The sequence below is a fragment of the Neomonachus schauinslandi genome, chromosome 5, assembly GCF_002201575.2.
Source record: "Neomonachus schauinslandi chromosome 5, ASM220157v2, whole genome shotgun sequence".
NCBI lineage: Eukaryota > Metazoa > Chordata > Mammalia > Carnivora > Phocidae > Neomonachus > Neomonachus schauinslandi.
In genome coordinates, this window is record NC_058407.1 from 50,216,112 (window position 1) to 50,243,033 (window position 26,922).

General features: G+C 40.7%; 1 protein-coding gene across 1 annotated transcript; it reads right to left on the reverse strand.

Moving 5' to 3' along the window:
- Positions 1 to 402: 402 nt before the first annotated feature.
- HMGA2 (high mobility group AT-hook 2) lies at positions 403 to 19,957 on the reverse strand. The gene is made up of 4 exons (XM_021678545.1): positions 19,847 to 19,957; positions 17,135 to 17,221; positions 6,953 to 7,003; positions 403 to 528 (listed from the first exon to the last, which is right to left on the reverse strand). The coding sequence occupies exons 1-4, from the start codon at positions 19,955 to 19,957 to the stop codon at positions 403 to 405; spliced, it is 375 nt and encodes a 124-aa protein (XP_021534220.1).
- Between the last annotated feature and the right edge of the window lie 6,965 nt (positions 19,958 to 26,922).

Here is a 26,922-nt window from a genome sequence, read left to right on the forward strand (position 1 = left end):
ACAAAAATATTTTCTTGAAGTATGGGGTAGTTTTACCTATGTTGCCTAGTAAAAAATACACACACACACACACACACACAGAGACAGCATATTAATTGTATTTATCATGAGAATTTCTAATAGTTTAGAAATATATACTGCCATCATAAATACTTTGGGTAAACATAGGTAAATATGTGTATGGTGGTATGGATAAAGTCTTAAATATCTTTAACTATCATATAATTTCACATTCTTTGAATTCCATAACACCTGACATTTAATTAGAGCGGAATTGAGATAACTGTCTTAGGATTTTACTGAGCTGATTATTTTGTGTAGAGAAATAGGACATTTATCAGAACAACCTCCTTCTATAATTTGCCACTCAGTCAAATGGGACAAAAACCTGTTCTTCCTTGATTATAGTCTGATAAGACCACATGGTTTTTGTGGAACTGTGGTGGTATCACCTGAGTGGCAGACCCCAAGGTCAATGGCTGTATAGTCGTGAATAGCCAGGATCTGGTAGAAGTTGGCTATGCCAAACTGAGCAGGATGACAAAATAGGGCAGGTTATCGACCTCTTTTTTAAAGACTTGGTTTAACAGAATAATTAAGAATAGCATTTCAATAATCAAACAAGTAAAAAAGGATATTAATCTTGAATCAAAATATGAATGATCAAATCCAATTCTTGCCTTCGGAGTATGATTTATTTCTTAGTATTTTTATATTTAATCTTGCATTTTTGAAGAGTTATTTTAGTAAATTTTGCAGTAAGTTATTAAGAGAAAATAAAGTTAAATCACTTTTCTCCCAGAGAGTTCTATTAAAGTTTGCAAAGTACTCCATTTTTATCAGAAAATATGGCAAAGGAGATGGTTTCAGAAAACACGGCTTACCAGTTTTAAACACATTATATGCATCGGAAGACTCATATTTAAGTTACTGAGCATATAGCAAGGAGCCATGTGCTTTCGGGGAAACATCTCCATTTTTTAATGCTTGTTATTACTACAAGTTTTTAAGGGAAAATGGTTTTGCCTCCACACACTCCATTAGCAGTTCTTGATGTTATATCAAAGTCATTTCTTCCTCTCCGACTCCCATAAGAAAGTTACAAGTATCTGCAGTATGCATTATTTGATATTTCTTTCTAAACATCAAAGTTATACTTCAGTTTAAACAAAGCAAGTGTTAAATTACAAATGGCTAAAAGTTAAAAAAGAAAAAAAGAGGGAACAAACATCTGGAGGGGAAAAGTCATGGAAATGAAAACCTAATGTTTGAACTTCAACATCAGATTCCCAGGTTCCTCAATGCACTAATACTTGGGATCTTTAGAAGAAATCCAAAGAGTTTTAATCAGTCTAGTTCATAATAGGTTTTATGCTGATTTAATTTCCTGTATTTGATCTTCACATCATCACTTAAGTTTCTAGATGTCTTCAAACTTGAAAAAACAAAAAGCCTTTGTTGCCTATCTAGAATCTTCCCATGTCTGACCAACAGCTGAAATTACATCACTTTCCTGTGCATCACAAGCTCTGAAAAGACAACCGCCTCTTCAAAAGAGATGGAATGGAAATGCATATTTTTACATCCGTGTACTGCACACACTCCATTACCAAATAAAGAGAATGAGCAACCCACCCCCAAAACAACTGGGCTTCGTTAGTGACCAATCAAAGTTCAGCTTCAGCAACTAGTCCTTGATTCAATTTCTAGGTCAATCTCAGTATCTCCAGGGGGTTTGTTGGTTGGTTGGTTGGCTTTTTTCTTTACAAACCATTAATTCATATTGGGGCTATACTTCCCTTCTGTCCTGTTTCCTTTCTCATAAAGATATTCAGAAAACAAAACACCTACAAACATCTTTGTTCCTACTGCTTTGTTCTTTATTATTCTGTCCTTGCTTCTTTTCCTCCAGAAGCACTTCCCCAAGCAACATCTGGATGGAGCCTTTCATCCTCCGGGTTCACATCTTCTTGAGCCTTCACTCCCTTCTCTAAAACGTTTTCCAACTATTTTCCATCACTAACTCTGTTCTGCAATAAGCTCCCTTCCTAGGCAAAAACTGAGAAAGGCAAATATTAAATGCCTCGTCTCAACTGGCAGAAGGACTGACTAATGGAATTCTATGGAGATTCCAAGAAACCAGCACATCTCTGGATGCACATATTGAGACACACAGGAGGAATCATACTTTTCAAATTGATGAACAACACATGACACCAAACCTCTACAATGAGAGGAGAGGCTTATAAGCTGCTATGTGCAATTTTTCTCTTAACTGAAAATAGATTTAAAATGTACTTCAGGATTATTTATAAGCAGTTCTTAAGCTTGATGATACTAAGCCTAGATACATTAAAGACATAATGATACCACTGAGGGTGCTTGGTTAGTTGGATGCATGACTGTCACCTTGCTCCATGTGTGTGACTACTGGTAGCTAGCTATAAGTAAGTAAGGTTTAGGCTGTTGGTGGTAACTACATGAAAATGTACAGTGGAATTAATCATAGTATCTAACATTATTTGAGCACTTGCATGTGCTATGCCTTTTATTAAGCCCTTTGCATGGGTGATCTTATTTAATCCCCACAACAATTCTGTGTATGAGAAATGTATCTGTCTAACAACTATGAAAAATATGCTGATCTTACCACCTTTTTAGAGATAAGGAAACCGGATCTTTTAAAGGTCACGTAATTTGCTCAAGATTCCACAGTTAGTCAAGTGATGGGCCAGAATCTGAACCCAAGCCATCTGAATCCAGATCCTGAGCTCCCAACTGTAAGACCAGGAGGAAATTTAGGTCCCACCTCTCTCTCCTTCACCTCTCACCTCCTCCACACCAAAACATTTTTAAAAAGTAGAAGTCCAGACTAGCTCATTGAAGTAAAAGATCCAAAATCTAATTCGAACTCAGGGGGTTGGGGAGGGCACAAAGGAGAATAAAGGAAAGACTAGAAGTGCTCTTAATCAAAGTCCAGTTAATATACTCACTGGATTTGCCAATGGTCCATTCCCTCGCCTTAAGCAAGACTGATGCAAGTTTCTCCCCTACTTCTATACACGTACTTTTGGTTAGTCAACTCCTGAGTAGCCTACCAACTGCCGATTCCAATCACGTCAGGTGAGAGGGTTACCTTGCAGATGTTTTTTTCCAGGCCTGTTACCTGACACCGTAAGATTTGTAGGACATCTTTTTAAAAGTGAAAGAGCTTTAAAACAAAACAAAGCAAAACAAAACAGCTCAGAAGAATACAGGGGTAGCAATTCGGCTTTTTGGTCATGTACCTAGTAAATCTAGTCAGTTCAAAAATCTATCTCTACCACAAGAAAATTGGTGAACGACACCGTTGGAAAGAACTGAATTTACTATGAGGTCCACGCCCATTGCCTATGGAAAATACAATAATTTATTTCTTTAGCACGAGCTTTCCTGCAAAGAACGCCACTGAACTGAAAGCCTCGCGGTGGCTGGCTTCACACTCTACCCAACAGAATATATACAAGCAAAGAGGAAACACACCGTAACGAAAAAATACACAATTTCCTTTTATTACCTCTTCTGAGTAGAACAACTCTTCTTTGGGGACCAAGTCAGGGAGCCGTAACAGTTCACCACACAGTATTTTCCATTCTCACAGCCAGTAAAAATTAGGAATCACCCCCATCAATGAGGATGACCCAGTTATTCCCAGAAAGTAAGGGCCTCCACGGTGGATGTCTCTCATGGGCTTCTGATCCAGCATGAAGATCAGATGCCTGGAATCCATATCTCCCTCCAATGAGTAAGAATCCATTAAGAAAAAAAAAAAGCACCTAGGTCCTTGGCTGGAACACTGGTTGTGTAAAGATGAGTGGTGGGAAATAAAGCCATAAAGATAGGTGGGTGTAAACTGTGGGGGCCTTGAAAGTGTCAGGGCAGCTTGTAATTAATTCAGTGGCTGGCTGTGCAACCACAGAAAGTTTTGGAGAAAGAACGGTGACATGACTATAATCTACAGATGTTACTGGTGAACATTATAGGATACCCCAAGGGTAGAACAGGTTCAAGGTAGAATGACCAGCTAAGAGGCAAGCTATGGAAAGAATCTAAGTGTTCATCTATAGATGAATGTTTAAGGAGATGTGCGGGGGGGGGGGTGTATGTGTGTGTCACATATGGGATGGAATATTGTTCAACCATGAGAAAGCAGGAAATTCGGCCATTGGCATGGATGGAATGTGAGGGCATTATGCTTAGTGAAATAAGTTAGAGGAAGACAAATACTGCATGATTTCACTTATAGGTGGAATCTAAAAAACCTGATTTTATAGACAGAGAGAGTGGAATGGTGGTTGCCAGGAGTGGAGGGTGGGGAAAGTAAGGAAATGCTGGTCAAAGGACACAAACTTTCGGTTATCAAGTCTGGAGATCTAGCATGCGGATTATAGTTAACAACGCTGTATTATATGTTTGAAAGTTGTTAAGAGAGTAGATCTTAAATGGTCTCACCACCAAAAAAAAAAAGAAAGAAAGAAATGGTAATTATGTGAGGTGATGGAGGCGTTAACAAATGTTACTGCAGTAATCATTTTGCAATACATAAGTATCAAATCAACGCTTTGTATTCCTTCAGTCTACACAATGCTGTATGTCAATTGTCTCTCCATGAAGCTGGGGGACACAAGAGAGGCCACACTTGATGGAAGCTCTTGTGCCCGTTAACTTTCATTGTCTTTGCTTACAATTTATTTCATTTGAGCAACATTAATCTCATGACTTCAAAGAACTTACCATTTTCTATTATGTTGCATTTTAGAAAGTTTATACAGGTCTGCCTTCTCAAAGTTCTGACGCTTAGAAATTGGCAGACTTGTATTTACATGTACACCAATACCAACCTGGTCAATGGCGTCCTCGCTAGCATACAATGGAAGCAGCACTTTTTGACTTCTGAGACTAAGCAGCTTTATCCTCATCTGCCAGAACACTCTGGGAACCTTGAGTGTATGTCAGAAGGCAGGCCATCTACCCTGAGACCACCAAGCTGGAAAGGCCATGTGTGTGGGTGTTCCTGTGGACATTACCAGATGCACCCAGACTTCAAGCCCATCTTGCAAAAGCTCCAGACCCGTGAGTAAAGAAGCCTCCAGAATGTAGGCTCCTAGTATTGGAGTCACCCCCAGCTGCTTGAGTCCTCTCACTGAGGCCCCAGACATCTGGAAGCAGAGACAAGGCTTTCTGCTGTGCCCTGTCCATATTCCTGACCCAAAGAATCCATGAGCATAATAAAATGGCTTTTTTTAAAAAAACATTAAGTTTTGGGGTGGTTGGTTCATCACTAATAGATAACGGGAACCATATGTACAACAAGAAAGGTGATAAACCCACCAGTTGTGGAGCCCACACTTGAAACATGATACTTAGGTCTGGGTGACATATTTCAAAAGATTCAAAAACAAACACACTCAGAAAAGAATAACAAGAATGTTCCTTTGGGGGGAAAAAAATGAAAGGATTGAAGATATTCAGACTAAAAAAGACAACAAAGGTTATGTGTTAATTGTCTTCAAATATTTGAAGGACTATCAGGAGTAAAAGTGAACACAATGACTCTGTATCTTCCCAGGAAGGAGGCCTGCTACAGGAAGGCAGGCAGAAGAATTTTCTAATGTTCAGAGCTTTCCAAGAAGGAAGAGGCAGCCTTAAGAAGTAGTGAGTTCCCTAACACTAAGGATCTCAAGCAGTCCAGATGATTACCACCTGGTAGGTAGGTTTGGAGAGAATTTATTTATTGACCAGAAAGTTGAATGAAATGCTCTTATTTTAAGGTTACATTGCAACGCGGAGATGTTTTTAATCTAAAGATCATCCCCATTTCCTTGTGGTAAGAAATCTAATCCCAACACATGTTGAGCAGAGGAAAAAAAAATACAAGATGAATAAATTAAATGAAAGGCAATACCACAGTATAAATAGAAAGTGATGTAGAACTCTAGAGGAAAAGGAATGGCATACCAACAGGAAAATATAATCCAGCATAGCAGCAAAGACACTTAAAAAAAGATGAAGCATGAAGAATAAACCGGGGAAGAGAGAAAAGGACATCCAAAGATCCCTTTGCAGAAGAAACCTCGTATAGAGGATGTCCTTATCTTTCTTGAGAAATGGCTTTAGTCATTTTTAAGACTTTTCTCCTCTGTCAGTGGGAAGGACAGACCAAAAGAACATGGGTAGTGTAGCAGCAAAGGGAACAAGGCTGAAGTGGTAAAATGAGCGACGCTCTTCAGTGATCACTGGATTTCCGGCCTCAAGGAGCTACAGGATCTATGTGCCTGTGGGATCAAGAGCACCTGCCTGGAAGCCATGGTCGCTAACGTCAGTCCGCAGGAATGACCACTAAGGGAAGCAAACAGATCTGAAACTAAAAACCTGGTTTCCTAAAAAGCCAACGTAAAAAGGAAAAACACAAGCCACCTCGAAAATGAGATGTGTCCAAAGCAAAAACCATGAAGGAAACAACAACAACAAAAAAAAAAGAAAAGAAAAGAAAAGAAAGAAAACGTTACAAAATTATCTCATACACATTTCATCTGAATTTTATCACCATTTGTAATCAACTTCCAAGGTTTCATAATACCCTTTAACCTTAGTTACTCAACCCACCGAACAAGTCATCTCATTGTTACCCCTGTTTGAAGGAAGAGTGGAAACTCTTTTCATGTTGATAAGAGATAGAAAGAGGAGTCACTCCCAGGAAAGAAAAGCATTGTGAGTAAACTCCTGGAGCCTAATGGTAAAGGGTGGTGATAATTCGGTGCTTGCCTTAACCCTTTCAAAGACTTATTGAACCAGAAGTCAGAAATACATGTAATTGATAAAATAAAAGTAATTTTCACTTAAAAAACGAAAAAGAAAATTTTCATTACCAAAAAGAAAAAAAAGAGCCCAGAAATTATATCTGATTACTCACCCATTTCCTAGGTCTGCCTCTTGGCCGTTTTTCTCCAGTGGCTTCTGCTTTCTGCAAAATGAAAAAGGAAGTCATATTGTTTCCTACCTGACATTATTTATAAGTGCTGCACCGAGGGACACATTCCAAGTAAGAATGTTCTGGTTTGCGATGAGGTATGGAGATTACTTTAACAATCCCCTTCTCCATGAAGGCTCATCTTCTTCTCCATGTTGGAGTAGATCCTCCTTCCCGGGTGTTTCATTGCATGATGCACAGAGATATTTACGCATCTCTCACCCTCAAACACTCCCCTGGAATGATCTCCTCTGAAATGCATGAAAATGCTTTTAATAAGCCATTTTGCTTTTATTTCTATCCACAAAAAAAAAAAATACTCCCACATAACCATAAATATATAAATTATATAAAATACTCCTACATATCCACAATATAAAAAAATACTCCCACTATATCCATGATTTAGAAAAATCATGTCTCTTAAATGATTTTGTTTCCATGTCACAGTGAAAGTTATAAAAATTAAAACTGATATATTGCTTTACAACTTATAAAGCACTTCTACCTACATGGCTAATCAAAAGTAAGTTTAAAGTAAGTAAGAATACATAGGCTTTTAATGAAAAAAAAAACCCAAACGTTTGCATAGTTCTACATAGTTAATTTCCTATTCCTTGCCAAAAACAATCACGTGTCAATCAATTCATTTAAAGCAGAGAGAGATTAAAAAAAAAAAAGTTGGCAGAAATCGTCAATGTTTGTCCCTGTGATGGAAACTAGGGGTGCCAAAAGTAGTAATTAATAAAAATGCATATTATTATCAACAAGTCCCCACTCAACACAGACCTGACATGAATATATTTCCAACTACCTTGAGAGTTTGTTTTATTGCTTCAAAGAAGATTTTTTTCTGGTATCACAGTTGTTTTTGCCTTTTGAATCAAATTTTAACATCATCTATAAAGTAATTTCCCTATGTTTATGACCCCTACTCCAATCCCCAAATACACCAAAACACACATACACACACACGACAAACATCTTCTATAAAAACATATGTTTATACTTTGCAGGATAAAGAAAAGTTAGTACACACTCTTCTATATATAAGAATCATCCCAAGGCTATAGAAACACAGTAATACAGGTAACCTGAGCCAGCATAAGTTGTTTTGCATTGTGCTTTTGTTACCTAAGTTAGCAGCCAGTAGGTACTTGGTACAGTGATATTAAAATTACCTGTTATAACTGTCTACACTGCCAAGTGAGAGTCTCTTCTTTCTCTCTTCAATCTGCCTTATAAAAAGAGATGGAGATAGATGATAGATAGATGATAGATAGATAGATAGATAGATAGATGATAAATAGATATAGATAGATACACACACACACACACACACACAAAATAAGCCACAAGATTCCTCACAAATAGTATCTCCCTGACCTGGCATTACTAACCAACAGGTCCTAGGAATTAACCCAAATTCTGTATGATTATAATACTGTTAGTTCACATTTATTGAGCACATGTGTTATTTTCATCTTTAATCTTCACAACAGCCTTATAAGGTAGGTATTATAACTTCTCTTATTTTGCTGATGAGCAACTAAGTCTTAGATAATTGAGGAAGGTCACACACAAAGGCAGTACAGGGCATGCCTGGGAGCCTGGGATTCGAGCCCCAGGTTCTGTTGGCCTCTAGAAACTGGCTTCCTCCCCTCCTAACAATACTACCTCCCCTTAGCATACGCGCATTCGCTACCATATGGAGATATTTTAGTCAACTAAAATTGTCGCTGACTCAGCTAATTTCCCTGAACAGAAGGAAATCTGGTAGCCTTTAAGAGCTCAGTCTAACTGTGAGGTTTGGGCACCGTGGGTCATTTACTACCTGTGCATGGGCTCATTTATTGTCAGGGGTTAGCGGCACTGTCTTACCTTTAGTCATAGGGCATGAATTAAATTAAATGAAAGCCAGGAGTACCCAGCGAATCACACACTCTTTCTGAGTGCTGTCTTAGGGAGAGAGAGTTGTCTTAAGAGGAACACAGACTCTACTTTGGAAAGCTTGGATTCAAATCCCTGCTCTGCCGGTTTAGCTTTATGACTTTGGGCAGGTCTCTGAAAAACCTTAATTTGGTTTCATGTGTGACATGGAGAGAATGCCTCCTGGGAGGATCGAAGTGCCCACCATAACTGCAGTGCTCAATCAATGCTCTCCACTCCTAACAAGATGGAGCTCTTCAAGGGAAGTTTTCCTTCAAGTTAGTCCACTCTCAAAGAAGGTTCAGTCAATGCAAATATTCCATTACACCCATCTGTCACCTTTAGAATGAAGCTTTTAAGAAACCCTTTGGCTAGTACACAGTGAGTTATAGGAGTAAAAAATTCCCTAATACAGAAGCAGTGTCTGATTTAATCTTTGGGATCAACTGTGAGATTGCACAGTTTACCCAGTAGTAAATTACACAAACATGGAAGATAGAAATCCTTTTTAATGGGCACAGGGATGGTAGGTGGCATTAAGAGGAGGAGGTTATTGACCTTCAAGGCTAGACAGTGCCACACCAAGCTTTCTCGGTACAGTTGTTATGTTTCAGGGGCCATGATGGGATCCGGGCGTATCTAAAATCTGCTAAAGAGAAGGTTGTTTTCTAAAAAGGGTTTCACTGCATTTCAAAGTCAGAGAAAGCAAATCTCTCCAAGGGAGAGAAAGCCCTGCAAATAAGAGGACTTTAAAATGAGCATCTCATTGACAAAAAGCCTATTCAAAAATAAAATTCGCACCATTAACTAAAGGGCAAAATATCACAATTATCACTTGGACTTGTTAAAAGCAAACTGGCTCCTTGGTCTTCAGGCCAGTGTTACATGTAAACTGAAACCCTCTTCGGAGTCTACATCTAGAAGAAACACATTAACTGTGCTGTGTGGCGTCGATCGGGGAGGTTTTCATTGTTCTTTAAAACCCACATTATTTAATCATTCTGATCAAACTTCACAGAGGCTGCAAAACAAGTTAGGATTTTAGTTTGTAAACCAGAAAAGATCCAGGGTTTTTATATAGAGGAAAACACTGGCTTTGAACTTTTTTCCTGTGTTTAATGCTCTTCAGAATATTATTTTTCAATAGAAGATAAACAAAACATTTCAGGGGCTTGTTTTGTTTTTAATACATCAGCACACACAATACTGTGGGAGTATATATTTGGTTTCCCTTCACCAGAGTGGAATTTGGTTCTATACTATAAACCCATGTATCATTGAGACAGTAACTTGTTCTAAGTATTTACAGCTTATGGGCGTGGACGGGTGGGTGTGGGGAAAGAGGCTGGGAATCCTGCATTTGTAAAGACGGAGATTTCAGACTACGGCCCCACGATTTTGCAAATACTTGCAATTACCACATCATATCTTGTTAAAAGTGTTATTTATTCCTTGCTTATTTTCATATTTTGCCTTTTTTAAAAAAAGTTTAGATTCAGAACAGTATGTTTAATTGTATAATATGCTTAGAAGCAAGTTCATGAGGGTTGGGAAGAATGTTAAGTGGGAAATGTAATTTTTCCTCTTTCTAAGAAGTCTGGTACTCCAGGCTCTTACATGTACTCCACACTAAAAAAAAAAAAAAAAAAAAAAAATTAATTGAAAAAGGAAATTCATCTAACAAATATAACTCTTAAGCTTGGAAACAGTGCTTACATTAGTGCCTGGTACATAAGATGTGCTCACACACTTACTGAATGAAGAAGGAAGGAAAGAGAGAAACACTGGTGTTTATATTCCGTGTGTCTTATTTCCTTCTTGCCGTCAGAATTCTGCAGCATTTTGTCTAGACCCTTTATTGAACAAATAAGAAAACTGGATGTGTTCTGATCTCTAAAGACATAGCCCTGTGGGTTTTGGGGGCCAGAAGTCTGGGGGGAGGGTATTAGCTGCAGTAGGCACCCATTTCGAATCCCTTTAAAAGTTTGTAGAGAACTACTCTCCAAAGAGTTTCTTGAAACTTAACTTCTAACCTGCCTTTCAGGTTACTGGACATAACATAACCGACGCTGTAGCAAATATTTTACAAAATAACCTACAGCACATAGTAGTGGAAAGATCATAAGCATTAGAGTGAGATCTGAATTCAAGCCCAGGTGCCATCATTTTCTAGAGCTGAACATTAGACATGTCACAGTTTACATCTTGGAATCAGTTTTCCCATTTGTGAGATGAAGACCATACTATCTACATCAGAGGATTAAGGAGCTAATACATGTGTAAAATGCCTGACAAAATCTCCAGCATGTGGTAGGTACTCAAATGTAATTTCTTCTCTCCCTCCATATTTTAAAATGCTACCCTTAAAAAGAATACCTCCCAATTCTGAGTGATTTTTCTGAGCATTATCTTGCATTATCTTACTTAAATAGGACAGCTATTACTTGCTCAGTTTCACAAAATGTGAGATTAAGCCAACTGCCCACGTTCGTAAGTAGTGAAACTGAGACCCAATGTGATTTCAAGGCAATAAAGGGTCTGTTCTTCTGGGAGATATTTCATATAAAATAAAAGAGCCATGGGCAGATTTAAAAAAAAGAAAAGAAAAACTTATAGGGTGAAAATCAAATGAGTCATTAAAAGTAAAACATTTCCAAGTTTCCTATAAAGACATAGAGAATTGCTGAGATTGGAAACTAAGAGAATTATCCAATTCTGCCTTCTTGGTCAAATTTAGATAGCTATTAATTTTTGTTACTTTAAATGTTCTCATCACATTTTATATGCACTGTGATAATGCATGAAAGCCCAAACTCCCTCACCCCAAATCAATCAGTGCCTCTGCACACAAACCAAAAAACAAAAGCTAGAAAAATATTTGGGCATAATACCTTGTTTTGTTTTCATGTATCTTTATCTTTACAGATACATTTTTAAGACTGAGACCTGCAGACCGAAGAGCATATGGAGCGAACTATCCAACGTCTAGAAAGTCACATTTTATTCCTTTCAGTTGTTCTTTTAAACATATAAACAGTGCAAATCAATGTGCACTGGCATTAAAATCAACTGGAATCATCAAACAGGCTAAGCACTGAGTATTTCTCATTTTACTTTTTTGATAATCCAGTTCTGTGGGGCTCCAAATTTTAAGTGCAACCATCTTTAGTCTTCAAAAGATGTTGCGAGTTTGCCATCACTCCATATTTTACAATAGGAAATATAAGTGAATTCTATCGTCCATTGTAGTTCATGCTCATTTTACCCAAGGAAGCCCTTATTGTCAACTCTCATGTCATTATTTACACACGCCTGTCTTCACCTATACAAACACTAACTTAAAGCCAAGGCCAAAATGACAGGAAAAGCTACTTTCAAAGTTTAAGATTCTCCTCCTTTAAACCATCGTTCTACCTTTTTGTAATCAGAAGAATCAATAGTTATGATACAAGAGTTGACAGCGGTTACCTTCTGAGCAAACTGCCCCCTACATCACCCTGGAGAAAAGACAATGACTGTACCATTCCTCTCTAAGTCAATCAGAAGATGCCATGCAAAACTGTTCAGTGTCTTAAAACAACAGAGAACAAAGCAATACCCTAAAAGAGAATCACTTTTCAACCTTTTTCTCCTGAGTAGAACAAAAATTCATAACTGGAAGTTTTAGAATCTAGGATAGTGAAACTCATTATTCTACCCTTGTGCCAAGCTAGGTGGTTCCAAGGTGAGCTCTGAAAACCACAGAGGGTGAGCTGACAAGACACGACAGGTTGGAATGCCTTAACGGACATGAAATGCTCTTCAGCCTCCATCTATTCTCAAGAAAGAACTGAAACACAATTGAATACCAGTCTAGGATGCTCTATCTCCTTAGGAGAATGATTGGTTGAGACTTTGAGATAAAAATGAGCCACGTTGTGGGTCAGTCAAAGCAATGAGGAGCTCTGGATGGTAAGTTCAGAAGAATGATAGCTTCCAGAAAATTAAAACTATGGGTCCCTTGAAGTAAAGTTACTTTGTGAAAGAATCCAAACATGTTTGAATTGCCCATATTTGGATCATAATCTGTGATGACTCAAAGGCATCGCCAGATAGAATTTACTGATGCATTAAGGCTTGGTCCTCCCTGGCAAAATGAAGTGGAAATAAAGAAAAAAGAGTCAATTGCTTAGTAAATCAGCATAAAATATCAAGATAATGGAGACAACACTTAGGCTTTACTTAATTCCACCCATCTGGGTACAAGTGTATAACTCAGATAGGGCCCTGAATCCCAGTGGAAATCACCATTCAAACACACAGGAATCAAACAAAATCATTCTAGTCACATAGAAACCATAGCTGGAACTGTATGACAACTTCCAATGCCCATCCTTCCATGACTTACCTAATAATGATGCCTTTGGTTACTCTCTTCATTTGGGCCTATTATATTCTGAAAAAAATCTTGTCCTCACTCAGCATCTATGCTCTAAAATTTCTCTGAAATGATGAATAAAACCTACAACCTCTCATCACAAAATACCTGTGCTTGGTGTTAGTAATCATTTATGAAAAGTCAACCACATTTCTAAGAACACAATTAGAAAAAAGCACAAATCTGCCTTTATAGGGTCCAATCAATACCAGACCTTTTTTTGTACAAGCAAATGGAAGATACAGATCAAATGTTTACCTGAACACCTTACTTGAAGTGTACATACTTTACCTAGATGATATTTTCATTCTGCACCTTGCTCTCTAGCTCTGGCCATTCCACCTAGAGTCAAAAGGAAGTTCAAGCAAATCTATGACACTATGAAGTAGGGCTGTCTCACACCTGAGATCTTTTTATATGCCATTTCCTTCTATTAAAATTTAATTAAGTCTCAGAAAAAAGTTTTTGTCCTGAAAGTACCTGAATGAGAATTGGCTTGAGGCTTACAGATGAACTTGACTTTGACCTTAAACACTGGAGAATGAGTGACAACCCCTCCAGTATTCTCTCATGATTACAAAGCTACAGCAGAAACCCTAAACACACAGGAGATTATATCTTTCTCTTCTCTAAACAGGCAAAATGCAAAAATACAAAGTATTTCCATCCAGCACAAACATGAGAAGAAAACAAAACAAAAAAGAAATTGAGAGACAACTGGTCACAGGTATACCTCAAATTAAAACATAAATTACAAGGTCAAGACACACACACACACACACGCCAATAAATTATTTATTCAGGAAAACATTAACTTCTGATTTCTTTTATTAAGATAGCAATATGAAGCTGGTTCAGGGAGAAATTTTGAGCACTCAGATTGGACTCCTCAGGAATGACTAGAATTGCTACATAATGGTCATCCATGGGAATCTGTCACGATGGAGCATAAGCAGATTGAAGAATTTATTACCTTCTCTTCCAAAAGTTCCAAGCAGAACAAATTGTGCTTTTATAAATGTTTGTTTTATATATTACACAAATCAATTTTATATTGAATATGGCCTGAAATTAAAGTGCTAGCTAATTGAGTAGTTGTCCACTTGGTCTTGCAACATTCAGCGTGCATTGTCAAGTTTCACATTGCTAATTTTCCAACAAGCAGTTTTGTTTTCAAATGCCCCAAGGCCAATGACTGAGTCCAAACACAAACTTTGTAAGGAAAGAAACTCCAAGCAGCAAGAAATTTTAAACACACAACATCATCAGGATTCCAGTGTATGTTGCATCTCTTCTAATTTTAGAGTTCTGTTCTCCTATATACTTACCAGTTTTGTTTTGTATTTTTCATTGGGATGAATCTCAGTTTGCACAAGAATACCCAATTTATTAATCATAGGAGACTTCTCAATCTACACTGGTCAGTCTGGAAGGGTATGTTTATCTTACATGTTATGAACAATATAACTTTTTCTGAAAAAGATTGCTTCTCAAAGTCCTAACATGTTTTGTCAGAGCACAATATATGTTTGATAAACAAATTTATGTTTGATAATCATGTTTACATAGTATAGTAACAAACTCAATAAATACTGATTTGAAAGTGAAAATACCTTAAGTTTACACATGCCATGAACAATTCATCAATGTCATTCATTATTTTGCAAAGTATTATCTTCTCCAAATGAAGCGTAATTTATAAAACTGAAGAAATATAACAGTCGTGTTATGGGCAAATATATTTACTCATTTTTATTAGAAGGGACTTTTATCCCAGAATTTTGTGAAATAATTTTGTCTGGATGAATGAAAGATATCAGGGAAAGATTTCTGTGGGAAAAAGAAAATCAATTTCTGTTTTAGAAGTTGTAATAATGTATACATATACATGAAGAATTATCAGAAAGATGAGTAGCCTAGCAGGATCGTTTGTAAATGCCTATTACTAAAACAACTAAAGATAAATCAAACCTTACTTGGGAGGAGACCAACTTTTTTGTTATTTTGCTTTAGGTAGTAAATTAGACACAAGTCTCAGCTTTCCTTGTGTCAATAAAGATTTTGTTAGTCAGTGGTAAACTTTTCAAAATGAAGAGAAGCATCTCTTTACTCATTCAAAAAAATGTGCTACAGTGAAATGTGAAAGATGAGATTCATTTTCTTATTTTTGCTTAAAATTTTAAATCAATTATTTATGATGAGATATACAGATTTCTTCCTGGGAGATGTAATGGTGCATTTTTCAGAGCAATTACATCAGAGTTTCAATGTTTGTTAGCTACCTACCAAGATATTCCTTTGCCATTTCATTAGCGTAAAATTAAGTTAGGTAAATCCCACACTTATGCAACATTGAAAACTCCTTTGTTAAATTAGCTCCTTTCAGCTAATTTCATAAACCAGGTAAAAATGTAACAAATAGGAAATATTCATATTAGAAATATCAGATTATATACTGTCAGTTCTAAATGACAAGGTAATTTAGAGCTACTTCAAAGCTTATTGATGAAATGTGGGTCACAATTAAATCTTCACTCTGTGAAGCAGTTATATTTAAATACATTAGAAATCTGCTCCTTCACTTCAGCTCTGTTTAAGATTATTAAAGTAAAACAGACAAGAACTCATAGTTACTCCCTAAACAACTTTTATATGTATCCCTGGTTGCTATGGCAGTTTATAATACTGAAAACTATCACATCTAACATGGTTAGTGCCCACAGTCACAGAGAAAACCACACAAAACATTAGCCCCCAAAGATGATCTTATAGTCCTTTTTAACAAATGCTGTACATGATGTACTCAAATCTACTAAAAGGTATACCATAATTTACTTCTGGATTTTGAGACTTTGTTTTCAACTAATATACAGCCCTACAAATAAAATACAGAAACTTTTTTTGATTTCTTTATAAAGTTTTTAAAAAGTGAGTTTTATATTCATCTTCGCTTCTCTGTACGTGCACTGACCCTGAGATACTTCCTCTTTGCTAGCTCAAATACAACCAACATTACGTTACTTTAAACTGCAATTTAAAATTTATAAATAAAAACACTGGAACTTATACCAGACTGGGTTCTATCCTGCCCCAAAATACACAATAAATGAATCAAATACTTGTTCAAAAAAACTTCTCATTGTCCCATTTAGAGCATTGCTATATCACCTGATGGAAAAGCATTTTGAGAGATTATGATGTATTATATTGCAAGTTTATTGTAAGCAAACAGCATACTTTACCATCACATTTAAATCTGTAAAATTCATGAAAATTTTTTTCCAGTATCCCATCACTGGATTTACTTCTAATTATCATTTGGCAAAGTACTTAACCTTATGGAAGGATTTGGTTTTGCAGTAATCATGTAAATAAGCACAAAGTAAATCAATCTTTATTATTTTTGAAGGAAACTGCAAACAACACCATCAAGCAAATCCTATAGTTCAGATTTATTTTTAACTCTTTCACAACCAGTGCAGATCTTAATTGCGCCTTTCTCCACTCCCCCTCCTCACCCTCCCAGCCCCGGTTTTGAGTTTCATATTATTTGGTGATTGTTTATTTAAGAACAACACTGGAAGCATCTTCATAAACTTTTTATGCTAAGCAATTATGCTTAGAAATCTTACTTTGCTTGGAAATAGTAAAGGTAGGAAATGAGTCTTGGGTTACCCAGTTGGGACAAATCCTTAGGTTTGGATCTAGAATGGGAAAATTACAGGGAAGTTCCTGTGGTCATGGAGAAAGTTGGGGGGACTTAACTTGAGAAATCTCACCTTTTGAGCTGCTTTGGAGGGACTCTTGTTTTTGCTGCCTTTGGGTCTTCCCCTGGGTCTCTTAGGAGAGGGCTCACCGGTTGGCTCCTAAGTATGGGGGGGAAAAAATGTTGTTGTGGAAGAATGTCTGAAAGAAATTGACCCTGACTCTATAGTTATATTTTTTGCATGTGCTGCTCAAAAGAACTGTTGGAACACATTCAGTAGGAGCATAAATGGAATGATGATGGTACTGAGTTTACAGAAAGAGGAAATAACTATACTTTTAATCCCAGGGTTCAAGAAGGAAATTCTATTTTGCATATGAAAACTAGATTCTGTTTCAACTCTAAAAAGGTAACAAAGGCTGACAAGGTTGCATGGTCTAGGAAGAAAGCTACACAGTTTTAAGGTGTAAAATATGAAACGGTTATGCATTTGGCAACTTATAAATCCTTTACAGGAATGCTACTACCCATTGTACTAGCATTTCAAACAACAGAAATATGAAGCTAACATCATAAATATTTCAACAATCTTCCCTATTGAAAAGATGGTTTTTAATCATCTCTGCGTATCTGCATTGTAGGTCAATTATGACTCAATCAACACATTGAGTGAAGTATTGGAGCAATTATCCAAGATCTTCAACTCAAAATAACTCCATTGCCCCTAAAATTTCCAAATAATTATGGTAAATCTGTTGTGGGAGGTTTTGCTTGAATTATCTAGGTAATTGCTTCAGTTCTCCACTTCCTTTTGGAGTTGTAGGCATGGTCTGTAGCCTAAATTTAAATGTCTTTTGATAAAAATAAACATTTTCTCCAAAACTTGCTTTTGAGAAAACTCTTACGGTGGGGGGAGACTGGAGAAAACTAAAAGAGGGAAAAAATGGGGGAGAATGGAAGTGTCTGGGAAGGAGAAATTGAAACTATCAATAGGTTTAGCAAAGCTTTGCCAAGTAGTAAATACTCAAGTGGTTAAGAGAATGCGATGATTAATATTCCAGATCCTAAAATATTTATCCAGTGAATCATCAATTTACATTTCATTCAGATTCGGTGATTAAATGGGACTAACTAACTTAAAACGCATGAACGTCTTCAATGAAAATTCGCATCCTATTTGGAGACTCTGGGGAAGAAGGTTCCCTGCAAGCTTCTGTGGGACCGCTAGCGCCAGTGGGCACATCCGGAGCAAACACACCGGAGACACATTCTTCTTTCTTTGTGAACTGCCTTAACTCAAAGGTAAAACCTCCAATCACCTCCAGATCCCATTGCAATTTCTTTTGGATTCTTTTTTTGGAGGTGGGGGACAATTCGAGTTAGAGAGAGCTGGGTGGCGGGTGGGAAACAAGGGGTGGGGGGGAGGGCAGAGACTTCCCGGGAGGTGTAAAACAGGATCCTAACGCGGTTTTAAGTGTCGCTTGGGCAGAGCGGGAAAACTCAGGGGCCTCTAGATTGGCTTGTTTCCTTTGATGATTTCAAAAAGGTATATAACCCTTTCAGTTTTTCTAAAACGCTCTGGCAAGCAAACATTGTTCGATTTCCCCCCACCCTGCTCTCGGGCAGCTTTGGGACTCCGGGATTATTTTCTAATCGGCCTATTTGCCGTGAAGGAAGCGCTTTAAGGCCAAGGAACGCAGGAGAAGTTTTAAAGCCCGCGGAAGCGGAGTTTAAATGTTCTCAATAGACATGTCCCGCTCCAGCCCTGCCCGCCGAGGCTTGGAAATTGCAGCGAACAAAACCCCCCGCCCTGGGCGCTGCGCGCAGCTCTGCAAGTGCCTGCTGCACGCTTAATTGGTTGCATCCGCAGACAAAACCCTCCACTCCGCGGGGTCCCGGGCTCCCCTCGATCGTCCCCTCCCCAACCCCCAACCACTCGCCCCGGAGTAGTACTTTTAATGTCAGCTCGGAGGCGCGGGATCCAGGAGCAAAAGGGGGACCGGGCGCCTGGCGAGGAAGTGACCTAGCTACCGTGCACACTCTCGGACACTGCTTTCCGCCGCGCCCATGGCCAAACGAGTTAATCCCGTCCCGTGAAGACCCAGGCTCCCCTGAAGCCCCTTTCCTGGGACACCTCTGCGGCAGCCAGCAGAGCGGCCGCCGCGCCGCATTTAAAGAGCCCTAAGAGGACCGGGCGGGCCCACGAGTTCTTTGTCGGGAGGGAGCGAGTCTCGAGCCACCGAGAACTTGGGGAAGGCGCCAAGGGGGCGGCCGCGGCGCGCCAGTCCCGGGCCCGCGAGCAGTCCCGGTTGGCGGGAGAAACAGCCTCCGGCCCCCAGGACTTCAGCCCCTCCAACCCTGAGCCGCCGCAGCACCCCTGCGCCCCCGCAACGCCCCCCCTTCACCTCCTTCCCCCCGCGCAACTGTAAAGCGGCTCGGAAAGTGCCCGGCGAGCCCTGGGTTGAATGACCCCGGCCGCTTCGTCACGAGGAGACATCGCGCCACTCGGGGCCGTGCACAATAGCGAAAGCCCGAGGACGCGCTGCGCCCGACCCCACCTCCCGCCGCCTGCCGCGGTGCCCCATCTCCCCGCCCCGAGGAGCGCGGGCGCCCCGGGGCTTAGCCGCGCACTCGCGCCGAGGACTTCGCAGCCCGCCCCCACGGCCGGCCGGCAGCGCGCCGCCGCAGCCGCCGCCGGACTCCCGCGCTCGGGTCGCCGCGCGTCGCGGGGCCCTGGCGGAGGGAGGGGAGGTGGGCTGCCGCCCCACCCCGCCCGCGTACTGACTTGCTGCTGCTTCCTGGGTCGGCCGCGTCCTCTCTTCTGAGGCGCCGGGGCGGCAGGTTGTCCCTGGGCTGAAGTGGACGGCTGCCCGGCGCCTTCACCGCGTGCGCTCATCCTGCCTCCCGCCGCCGCCGCCGCCGCCGCCGCTACCGCCGCCGCCGCCGCTTCGCCTCCGCCGCCCCAAATGTGCCCAGCACCTTTCGGGAGACCGGGCGGTAGGGCTGGTGAATGAGGCAGGGTGGGCGAGAGCTGGCGTGCTGCTCGGGCTGCTGCTGCTCAGGCTGCCGCCGCTGCCACCATCAACACCGGACGTCCAGCGGCTGCCAAAAAGAGAGAAGAGGGGAGGAGGAGAAGGAGGCGCTGCTGGTGGCGGCGGCAGCGGTGGGTGGGTGCCGGAGGTGGAGGTGGCGGTGGAGGTGGAGGTAGCGAGAGGAGGAGGAAAGCGAAGGAAAGGGAAAAGAGGGTTTGAAGTCGGGAGGCTCCCCTCTCGGTTTGGGATCGGGAGTTGCGGTCACCGGTAGCACTTCGGAAGCGGCTTGGAAATGGAAGAGACTTGGAGTGGATTGTGTCCCTTGAAATGTTAGGCGGGGAAAGAATTCCTCCTCCTCTTCCCCCCCGCTCCGCGCTCGCAGAGCAAGAAAGAGAAAGAGAGAGAGAAAACAAATAGCGCCTTGGGCAGTCAGAAAGCAAAAGGAGGATGGGGAGATTCGGCCGGGATCGGGTCGGGCACTGAGCGCAGGCAAAGGACGGAGCAGTGGGTGGCACCGCGCCTCCTCGGGTGGCGGGGGCAGGCGGCAGCGGCACCGGAGAGTCGGAGGGGGACGGGCTGCTCGCCCCTGCGTCCTGCACCAAGCGCGCGCTGCCCGGGCTGGAAGTTTTCTGAGTTCCTGCCCCGGGATTCAAGTGGGAAGAGAGAGAGAGAGAGTGAGTGAGTGAGTGTGTGTGTGTGTGTGTGCGCGCGCGCGCGCTTGGGGAGGGGGCGGCGGGATTGGGGGGGGGGAGTGCCCACCTCTAATCGTGGGCGGATAAAGGGGAGGGGGCTGCGCGGGGGGAATAGGACGGGGGGGGGGGAGGCCAGGCGGACCGCCGAGCCAAGGCGCCTGGCCGCGGGCCAGAGGCAGCGTTCGAAATACAACTGCCTCGGCGGCGGCGGCGCCCGGGTGCCACCCGAAGCCCCGCTCACGTGCTCCCGCCCGGCGGCGGGGTTAAAGGGACAGGCCGGGGATCCCGGGACCGCTCGCCGCCGGCCTCGTCCCGCCTGCCGCCCGAGGTCGCCCCTGGGCGGTTGTCCTAGTAAGGCACGGGAATGTGACCGCCCCAGAGCCGCGTTTAGGGGCTTGGCCTTTACCTGCACCTCCACGACGCGGAGCCAGCACTCGGCAGGAAGCGTGTAGCTGCACGCGCGGCAGCGTTCTAGTTCCCTGTGAGTGGGAAGGAACTGAGGAGGAGTAGGAACGGGCCCCCGGCAGCCTTGCTCTGCCTGGGAATACCCTCATCACAGATTGCACGACCCGAAACGCGCGCACACACAGACATGCACTCAGATCCACATATGCACACTCGCAGAGGCGCATACATCCATAAGCACGCACATAAGCACACACGCATGCATGCACATTCGCAGACACATGCACACGTGCAAACAATGTGCACACATGCACACGGAGCGCGCTAGCCTCTTCATTGAGCTTTTTTTCTCCGGCAAAGACCAGAGGCGAAGCAAGACTTCGGGCAAGACTTCATCCCCACCTCCGGGCTGGCGCTACGCACCCGTGTTCCAACGCAGGGCAGAAGGGTTGCCCCTGACGGGAACCCCATAGCTTCCCTAACACCAAAATTGCGCCGACTGTCCAGCTTTCCCTGTAATTTACCCTGATTTAACCTTTTCCCTAGGAACTCCCTTTCTGCCAAGTCCTAATTTTATTGCTTGGGCTGTTTTCTGAGTTACGTGAACACTGTAATGACCACAGTCCGTTTAAAAAGATGGAGTACCTTTAAAAATGTACCTCTTTTCATCCTTGAATAACCAAAAAAGTCCGAAAAAATTAGGTTCAGATTTTCACACATCACGCCCCAAATTATTTTGGACCAATTCCAAAATAAAAACTTTCACCCGAGGAACAAAAATTTTCTTCCCCAAAATACAGACCACCGTGGAATAAAGACGCTTGCTTTACAGCCCAAGCAGGGAGTTAGGCACAGCCAGGTTCCGCTGTGCCTGTGGAGGAAGCGCGTGTAAATGTCTGCTTCGGCGCGGCGGCGCTGATTGGTCCGCGTTGCCATTTTAAATCCATTTCCAGCTGCCCTTTGCAGAGCTGGGACACTTAGCTGCACGTTGAGTGCCCTGCAGAAACCCGGGGTTTCTCCTGGGTCTGGGAACGCTTAGCTGTGATGGAGAGGGAGAGCCTCCTTCCCTCCGGATGGAGCCCAGCAGTTGACTGGGGAGGGAGGGGTCTAACAGGAACCAAAGGTTTTCTGCCGGGGCTTGGCTGAAAGATGGTATCTTCATCAAAGGGATTGAAATTTCACGTACTAACGATTGCAGTGACATTTCCTGACTGCCAAGTTTGCACATTTTTTAATGTGCTCACATTCGCACTGTGGTGTGCTCATTTTACTTACACATACAAAACGGGCTTCTAGGTTTGTTTTTGTTTGCTTGCTTTTGCAAGGACCAGAGAGAAAATTCTGAGGATGAATGTAGGAGAAATCACCGAGGATTTCAGCCAGCTAGATTTATACTGGGTACATTGTATCCTCGGATATTTCTTTCATATGCACAGAGGCTGGCAAGAAGGGGATTCCAGAATTTGATTTTTGCATTAATCCTCGACTCTAAGAAAAGCACAAAAAAATTAGGGTGGGAGAATGTCCGGCCACTTGTTTTCAGCCCACCGTCACTTTGCTCTCAGACTATTTGACCCCTTTGAAATTTATAGCAAGGATATAAAACAAATATTGCATCCAATTTTACCTAAATCAGTTTTATATATTTTAATTCCTGGAAGCTATATTTAATTTTTTCAGGTTTTTGTTTATTTTCTGTCAGGAGAGACATTAAAATTTGTTTTCATCCTTGAAATTACTTGAGACTTTAAAAAATGGTGTCATATTCTTTTTATTAAGTTAAATGGTTATATTTTAAAGAATGGCTTTTTTTTTTACATCCACATTTGAGGGTGTTTCCCCACACCCCAGTTTAAGTTGCTCAATGTTTTCTCACCATATTTTACCCATCCATTCAAGGTTAAACACTTATTTCTAATTTGAAACCTTCCCAAGGTGGTTTCTGTCCCCACGAAACTATTTCTTTTCTTCTGCATCTACTATCAAACTGAACAATCAGCACTTTGGTTGTATATGTTAACTAGGTTTCTAATTATCTGTGATACATGATTTAGTGTTTGGATCAGGTCAGCTCATTAGTGGGTAGTAAAATCAATTCAGTGGACCCACCACGTCATTTTAAAAAAAGACTATAATAGATAATATCACAGGTAAAGTTCTGCTTTAGTTATATAGTACATGCATGTAAAAGTTGCATTCAGATGCTTTTTTTCCCCCACCTCTTTAATATTTTGGAAATTGGTATTTATCTTAGAGTTCAGGGTCTCTTGGCACTGTCTTATCACATCTTAGCCGGTATCCTTTCTATTTTAGTGATATATGCAATATGGATGGCACCATAGATCAGTAAAGATATGTAGTAAAGTCTCTTTCTTACTGTGGGTTGCAGTGTTACCTGTTTAAATGCCACTGACTTAGACAGTTATGAGAGCTGGATTCCTTCACAGCTCCACTAAGCCAGCTCTGCCATCTTTGGTAAATCATTTCTCCTCTTTGTAGCTCAGTGTCTTCATTTCTATAACGAAAGGTCAATATAATCTCTGAGGGTTCTTCCAGTTTTAACAGACTTCAAAACATGTATGATATCTTGTTCTCTAATTGGATTTTGTTTATATGTAACTGATATGTAGATTCTATGGAGACAGGTAGTATTTCTAACATCCCTTTTTAGCACCAAGTAGGTGTAGGTAGTGTTCAGTTCATAATAGACTTTTGGCACTTAACTAATTTATTGCTATGACAAAGTTACTCTGAATAAGCTACTATTTTATAAACATATCACAGGATGAGATAAGCATTACATGTATTAAAATATCTTAATAATTCTTTTGACTAAAGGGAGATGCATCTGTGATGAAGAGATGAAAGTTCTCACATTGCACTTTATCACATTATACTTATACTTTAATATGGACATAAATTAAGGAATAATTTAAGGAATTTCTCAGATTATAACAGATTGAATTAATCATGGATGTATTCTATATGTAATTAAACAGGTTTATTATAACCAGATATTTTGAAAGTCAATCTATTTGGGGCGTCACAGAAAAAAATTATAACTAATATTTAGTGAACAGAATGCATAGTGTACACACACATATACATATATATATGGTATATAGAAGCTCAGTATATAGTGCAAGGTAAACACATACTTCTGAAAAATATTTCCAATGTTTTGATATGGACTCTTTTGCACTGCTTAAACTCATAATTTTAGAGATTGTGTCTTTTGTAATATGCATAGTGTTTAATGAAATGTAGCAAAAATAATCTCTAAGACTTTCCCTACATTATCACCAAGAAAGAATACATACTGCCAAGTTAACATTTTGTTGGTGGGGTGGGAGGTGGGGAGGTGGACAGGCTTTCTAGTCCCATAGACAGAGGATCACCAAACAAAATGAATTTGTCTACTTGTTCATTCAGTCAGTCAACAAACATATATTGAGTTGGTTTTGCACTAATCTCACCCATTGTCCTCCCAGGACTCAGGAAGTTCATTCATGTGGAACTGGAGAAAATCTCTTCTGAAACAGCTAGGTGCTCACTTAAAATGTATTTACCTATTATGTTAAGCCTTTCACTTACCCTTACAAATATTTATTCTCCTTTATCCAATCCATCGTTCATTCAACAAATATTTATTAAGTAGCTAATATGTGCTAGGATTCACAGAACATTGTTTTTGACAAAAATCATGGAAGCAGAACAGAAGTGGAATAGTTTTATTTCCATCTTTCATCTACTGACATTATATTGTCATCTCCAAACAATCTTGGTCTAGATATACTATCAAGTAACTTTGGAGAGCAGGAAGGATATGGACTTTTAAATCAGATTTAGGAATAGAAGGTGTGGCCTGCAGAATGTTAAAAATGACACCTAAGACTTCCTTCATCCCTGGTGTACATGCTGACATAATCTATGGTGGCTTTTACTCCTATGATAAGGTTAATGTTCGATGGTACAGTTTACCTTAAGATAAAGAAATTATCCAGGTGAGCCTGACCTAATCATATGCGTGTTTTAAAGCAGAGCATTATCTCTAGCTGATTTTAGGAGAGGAAGTTAGAGATTTGGGGCTCAAGAAGGATTTGACCCTCCATTGTCGGTTTGAACATGGAGATGACACATAGCAAGATAATCTCTAGGAGCTGAGGGCAGCCCCAGATTACCAGCCAGCAAGGAAACAGGGACCTCTTTAGTAGAACCACAAGGAACTGAATTCTGCCAAAGAGAATGAGCTTGGAAGTAGGATCTTCCCCAGATCCTCCTGGTGAGAACTCAGCTAAGCCAACACCTTGATTTCAGCCTTGTGATACCCTCAGCAGAGAACCTAGTCATGTTATACCTGACTTCTGACCTACAAAACTGTAACCTAATAAATGAGTATTTTAATGGTGTTTAAAATCATTAAGTCTGTGCAACAATAGAGAACTTGATATAAGAGGATCTGGTCAGATAAACTTCCCCTCCTTTTTCTATCCCATGGACTACTTCCAAAGCACAATTACTCGTATAGTTTGTCTGGAGATGTCCCAGGTGGTTGTACCACACCTACCAAGTCACCTGCTGTGTCTCTTTGGGCTTATAGTGAAGCAATGGCCAGCATGAAAACACATCATCTTGCTGCTTTCCATCCTTCTTTCTCTTTCTCTCTCTCTCTCTCCCTCTCCTCCCTCTCCCTCTCTGCCTTCCTCTCTTCCTCTTTTTTTCTCCTCTTTCTCTATCTTAGTACCTTAGAATTCCTAAAGCCATCATACTGGAGGGACATGGGGAGAGGTTACATATTTGGATAATTCCAGGTACCCCCAACCCCTGCCTCGAAACCACCCCAAACTGAGGTAAAATAGATCAGAGAGGAGAGAGCCCTGCTGAGCCCTGCTCCAGTTGCAGATTTGTGAATAAAATAAATATTGTTTTTGTTCTTGAGCCATAATTTTTGAGTGGCTTGTTACATAACAACAGAAACTGACCCATTTTGTTTTCCCCCAAATTAGGCTCTTTTTATTCACCTCATCCCACTTAATAATCTTAAACAAGTGATTTGCTTAGCTGGAAATCACTCTTACCCGGGAATCACTCTAATTCCTCTTTCTCTTTCCACTTCAAGTGATCACCAAGTCCCTCCAGTTCTGCCTTCTAAATATTTCTTTTGAATCTGTCAACTCTTGACCTCCAGTGTCACTACCTTAGTTTGAGCTCTGTCCAGTTCTCATTTGGATAACTCCAATGTCTTTCTCTCTGGTCTCTTAGCCTTCAGTCTTACATTTTAAAAAACTATTCTCTACAATGCTTCTAGAAGGATCTGTTTTTTATCAGTTACCCTTTTTTATCACAAATGTAATAGTCCTTCTAGACTTTATTTTTTTAAAGATGTATTTATTTATTTATTTATTGGGGGGGATGGAGTGGCAGAAAGAGAGAATCTTCAAGCAAACTCCCCCTCCACTGAGCGCAGAACCCGACATGGGGCTAGAATCCCAGGACCCATGAGATCATGACCTGAGCCAAAACCAAGAGTTGGATGGATGCTTAACCAACTGAGCCCCCCAGGCACCCCCTTCTAGACTTTAAATGAACTAATATAGGTTCATGCTGCACATTCTGTTCCATAGCCTATTTTTATGCAAATAATATATAATGAACATTTTATGCCAATGAATGTTCTTCTACAACACCAGTTCTAATGGCTTTCTCTTATTCTATAGTAAATATATATATGT